The sequence below is a fragment of the Apis dorsata genome, unplaced genomic scaffold, assembly GCF_000469605.1.
Source record: "Apis dorsata unplaced genomic scaffold, Apis dorsata 1.3 scaffold_198, whole genome shotgun sequence".
NCBI classification, from domain to species: Eukaryota; Metazoa; Arthropoda; class Insecta; order Hymenoptera; family Apidae; genus Apis; species Apis dorsata.
In genome coordinates this window covers 100,888-106,628 of record NW_006263482.1, presented here as the reverse complement: position 1 = coordinate 106,628, position 5,741 = coordinate 100,888, and the positions used below count along the sequence as shown (strand labels likewise).

At 40.4% G+C, this 5,741-nt stretch overlaps 1 protein-coding gene across 5 annotated transcripts in view; it reads right to left on the bottom strand.

Moving 5' to 3' along the window:
• LOC102673060 (cerebellar degeneration-related protein 2-like) overlaps positions 1-5,741 on the bottom strand; it is a 50,903-nt gene that overhangs the window by 21,593 nt on the left and 23,569 nt on the right. For 2 of the 5 annotated variants that reach the window (XM_031510018.1, XM_006614807.2), the window contains exons 1-3: positions 1,785-2,213; positions 431-543; positions 198-346 (exon numbers count right to left, since the gene is read on the bottom strand). In XM_031510018.1, the coding sequence (XP_031365878.1) occupies positions 198-346; positions 431-543; positions 1,785-1,890 (368 nt within the window). In that variant the 5' untranslated portion in view covers positions 1,891-2,213. Of the gene's footprint in view, positions 1-197; positions 347-430; positions 544-1,784; positions 2,214-5,741 lie in introns of those variants that run through there. The other 3 variants (XM_006614809.2, XM_006614808.2, XM_006614806.2) reach the window with 2 other exon arrangements.

The following is a 5,741-nucleotide window of genomic DNA, read 5'->3' as shown; positions in this document are numbered from 1 at the left end:
TTAATTTTTTTTTTTTTTTTTTTTTTTCCTTCCCGTTAAATGATCAACAATCGAGTTTCATTCGAGCGAATTCTTGTAACATTGGTGGAACGAAAAAGATGATCACTTAGGATGGAAAAACTCTTATCCCATCAAGTTTGCGTACAATGAATCGCGATAAAATTGAATAACAGTACCAAGACGATCAATCCTCATACCTCTTGATCAATTTTTTGTCGCTGGTGTTCTCAATTACTAGACGATGATTTGCACGTTCCAAATCTTGAATACTGACTTCGAGTTGCTCGTAAATTTTCAGTCGCGAATCGTTTACTTCTCTAAGGGCAGCGGTTTGTTTTTTCATATACTGGAAAAAAGTATTATATCTTAATTTAAACGGGCGATTCCCGCGGTCGGCGGAAATATATTTCAAAATGTCGAAAAAAATCACCTCTATTTCTTGTGCTTGTTCCTCAACGGTCGATTGATGCGCTTTAATAATATTTTCCAATTCCTTGTTCCGTTCCAAAAGCGTTTTTCCAAGTTCTGCCGCTAATTGTAAATCTGAAATAAAAAATTTCCGATCAATTTTAAAATTCTTTAAAATTTTAAAACGTTTCTATTTCAAGGCATAGACGTATAATCGAAAAGATCATTCATTCTTTTTCCCGGCATTCGCGAGTTCTCATTCTCGAATAAATAAATATTTTAATTTCTGTCTCGTTAAAACGAATTTCCCATCATTGAATGATAATAGTAGGAAAAAAAAAAAAAAAGGAAACGAGATATAACGTCAGAGAGAATGATAGGCACATACAGATATCCGCAGTGGTTAATTTGCGCGTAGTTTGATTATTCTTAGGACTTAAATGAGATCCGATCTATGGTCAACGTCCGATGCTCTCTCTCTCTGTCTATCTCGTTAACGATGACGAGACAGACGAGCGATTCGAAACGATGGTGGATGTTGGGTACGGTAAGCGGTTGTTTGTTGGCTCGTTGCATTTCCCCGGTCCGAAATCGACGACCTCCCCATCACCGAGCTTAGACGCGAGGATGAAGCGTGATCTAGCTAGGGCCAAGGACCTTGGAGTCGCGAGGAAACGACCCAACTACCGTTTTCTCCTTCCCATCCCCCGCTCTCATTAATGCTTCCCGACTCGCTTCATAGCGCCACCACGCAAATCCCATTCTCTTTCTCTTTCCCTAATTCGCACAATCTTCGCATTTCTCATACAAAAATCTCACCACCATGATTATAATTTTCACCACGCGACATACACTTACATTTCATCCTGCCTTCTCATCCCCTCCCTCCCTATTTCTCAATATTTTCCCATATTTCGTAAAAAATATAATTACTGCTAAGGAACTAAATTAAGAAGATTAATTTACATATGATTCGAATATCACGTCACGCTTCGAGCTCTTTTTAAGAATAAATTACACACAGTTTGCGAATATATGCAACATAACGTTGGAATCACTTTGAAAAAAGATACGCATTTTCTTGCATTCTTCGCGTTGTCACGTTGAATCGAAATATTTTATATATTCTTTTCTATATATATTATTTACACGTAACGTACTGCAATCTGTACTGTTTGCAAAACGTAAAAATAATTACGTTAAAATTGGCAATCGTATCTTTAGAAAGATTCGTTGACACTTGTCCGATAAAATCGAAGGAAACGAAAAGAGGAACGAAATCACTAGAGATCTCTCGTATATTCATATTTTATCCGTTAACCGCACATTTTCGAACGCACCGAATCATCGCTGTTCGAACGAAAGATCGCGTATACCTTCCGGGCCTTGAAGACAAGAGAGCTCGATCGAATAATCCCAACAATCCAAGGAATTCATCTGAGCCTGTGGGTCCCAGACCACGTCCACGCTAGGACCGCTCATCTTTCCAGATCCACAATCCCAACTCGATCAACTCGAACTCGCGCTTTTTCTTCGTTCCCCGTTCTTCCGTGAACGCAAATGTGTCTCTCTCTCTCTACACTTGATATCGTTTTTCACTTTCGAAGGGACGAATCTCCTCCTCTCTCTCTCTCCACCGATCGATCAACCGCTCTGAATGAAAATAAAATTGGTCCATCCAGATGATATTCAGATTCGAGCGTTACTCTCGGTTTATCTCGAGCACAACCGGTTCCAACGAAGGTAGCCGGTCTTCTGTGAATCGATACAGGTTACTTAGGTACCCGTGGAACGTGCTTAGCCAAGGCCCAAACGTCCAATGCCCATCCACCGCTAACCCGCGACCAACCGCTCGTTCCCTCTCTTCGCGCCAAGCCCTCCACTCCCCCTTCCCTATCCCTTCCCTTCCAGCCGTTCCCCCTCCCTCGCCACTACCTGCGTCCACGCTGCGTCTCGGTGTAATTCCCTTCTGGCGACCACACTGACCATCTTTCCTCGGCTACTCTCACTCCCAGCGTGCCCACCTCTTTTTCCTTTCCCTTCTTCCAATTCCGTATCTCTTTCTTTATACCGGGTATACACACGTGCAAAACTTGTCCCACTTGTGCTACTTTTATTTCAAAATCAGAATCTTTGATTAAACCAGCATGGGAACGCACTAATCACCTTGATTACGCGTACGATCGAATCGCGAGGAAACGATGCGGTTTTTTTTAAAATATCTTTCATTGAAAAAAAACGATATTTTCGTTCGAATCAATATTTATACGGAAAGAAACTTTTGCCAATAATAACGTTCGAATAAAGCCATCAATTGTCACGTCTGGTAATTTTCCGTTAATTTTCTCTTGCTTATTGTCCGTTTATTTGTAATGTAAAGTGGGATACCTATATAAGATATTGAATATTTATAGACTCGACGTACGGCAGTAACTGTATAGCATTCGGTATTTCCATACGCATAATAATATTTCATCGAAGTTGGTTAAAACTTTTTTGTAACGAATGTTTATTCGTTATATTAACTTTATCGATACGAATCAACGAATCATATTGTATTAAGAAAATAATATTAGTAATTTTTTAATATCGCGACGATTTGAAATCAACGTGATTATATTTATCGAATCAAAACAAACTAACTAGCGGACGATATCGATCGAACGATACGACGATACATAGAAATATTCGAAAACGAGACGATGATCGGCCTCGTCGATCGCGAGAAGCGAGATCTCGTTCTCGGGAATCGCGATAAACGACTTCCTCGTGGTATTTTCGATCGAAATAACCTCTGGCGACCTCGAGTCCTTTGGCGAATCGAATACTTTCTCCTGGGAATGGCTCGCGAAACGTTATTAATCTCTCGATCGGTCGAAATAAAAGAGAGAAGGCTATTGTTGGCGTGGACCGAGAGCACACAGCCGCATACCCTCTCCTCCCAGCCACCGCACAGGTGCACCTATACGCGAGAACGCCGACCTTTCCAGACCACCAAACGCCACCATGCGGTGTGAAACCTACCTCATCTAACTGGACCATTATCGCGCCAACACCACACCCTTTATCCATTATTATCTTTTACAAACTAACTGAATTTCACGCTTTGCTTTTACCGTGTCGATCGCATTCAATTTATTGCCGGATGCGGCTCCCAATCGTATCTCCATACTTTCTACCCTTCTTGTCCATATTTCCAAGATTTTCACCTCTAATAATCGCGTAGTAATTTTTTTCTTCCGTTCCAAGCTTTGCAATCGATAATTCGATCGATATCGACAACATTTATTACGTTCAAGATTGGGAAATTGGCCGTGAAATTTTTCGTGCGAAAACATTGGAACGAAAAGCGTATATCTGCAAGTGATCGCTCGTGTTCGCAAACCTTTCTATTTCTTAAATAAGGCGACGCGCAAAAAGTTTGCCATTGACTCGAACTCGAATCCGATCCTACGAGCCACGTAGAAATACGTGGGCTCGGTTCTCATCATTGTACCGTACAGAGCGCACGCGACATTCTACGAGTTTATTTCTCTTCCAAAGATGTTCGCGCCATAAATTCCATTCGGATCTAGAATCTCTTCTTATACCATTTATTTTCAAATACGTATGCGTTATATACGTAAGAGTCAAAGAGTGTATGCGAGAAAAACATTCTCCTTCGTAGCGGAATTTCTTCGAGCATTTCGTGCATGCCTATATTTCCTTGTATAATTTTATTTCAAACAGAGAATATTGCGATACACGTTCATTTCGTAGTCGTGATTTTTGTTGTTGATATTTTATTAAAAAAATAAATAAATAAATAATAAGCGAAAAGTATCCATTGAAATAGTATCAATGAAACGAGACAGGAATTCGAATTCCTGTTTATTTGCTTTAACGGGAGAGAAGGTAGGCTTGGTTCATAAAGGAGGTGCGAGAGCATTGTACTTAAACCCCGAGAAATCTGCTCTTTCTCACGAGCCAGAAATTATAAAAACAATACGTAATAACGCTTCATCTTATCCGATCTGATCCGTTGAAAATTCAACGGAATGGATAGGTATCGTAGCGGAAGAAAGCACGTTCGAAGGGAAAGGATGAAAGCCGAGTGGAGTCTGATCCTTCCCCCTCCATCGATGCGCGACAATTCTTCGAGTCGCGCAAGACGCGTGTTAATCGCGTTCGTTTCTAAATTGCGGATTCGGCAACGCGGCGCGACCAATGAGAATCGAGCGCTACTTCGATCGATACGACGCGACAACCATGCGTCGAAACAGGACAAACGCCTGATAAATTGAAATCTATTGCACGACGCTATGTTGAAACTCGATAAATTTATGAGTATTTTGAGATGATTTTGTCAACGTTTCCAACCATATTTCACGTTAATATCGTCCAACGTTATTGAAATGGTAAAAAATGATGGATAACGCGCATATAATGGATAGTGGTGCAACAGCGAAGAACAGTTTCGAAAAAATGTCGCGTCACGAACAGAAACGAGTAAAATGTTGTTCCGTTTGCTGTTTAGAAATATTCAAATTCGCATCGTTCCAATTATCTTATTAAAAGAATCATTTTATCGAGGATATTTAATCGATTCGTTGTATAAGGGTAATCGTGATATCTTGAAACGATGATCGACGTATAGACAACTGTGGTTACCCAACTTAACGTCGGTGGAGGGACGAGGCAAATGGTAAAAAGATTGTTTTCTAATGGTTTACGGCGATGTAATTACACCTTCGAAAGTACGTTCGACGTTCACACGCGGATGATAATTTAGGAAGAAGCGTGTCCGTGCACCCAACGAACGTGTGCTGTTACGTGAAAATTACCGTGTTGACGATAAATACCGAATCGCTAGTTTCACATCCTTAGGGCTTGGCTGTCGCGAAACAAACATCTTCCTCGCAGATATTACGCGAATTCAATTAAAGCCAATTTCTATGGAATTCCATTTACCAACGTCGATCGTAGTTATATTATTTTATCACAGATGTTGTTTAATAACTTGGCGAAAAGATACATGTAAAAAAAAAAAAAAAAGAAAAAGAAAAAGAAAAAAAAACGCACTTTCACCGTGGTATCGTTTAACGTTAATGTTTCGAACGCGAAACATCGAATCCATATTAGGCCGGGGTCTTTGTTACGACGTTTAAGGAGATCGAGCAAGAAGGAGAGCCGCGTTCAAAAACAATTGATGGAAACAATGCGATGCGGGGAAAATACTCGCGTTGTTTTAGAAAAGAAAATACAAACAATTATACCAAACGATCCTTGCTTTAGCGGTTTCGTTAATTGAACAAGTTCTTTTCGAGCGAAAGAGAACGGAAGTATGCGTTTGT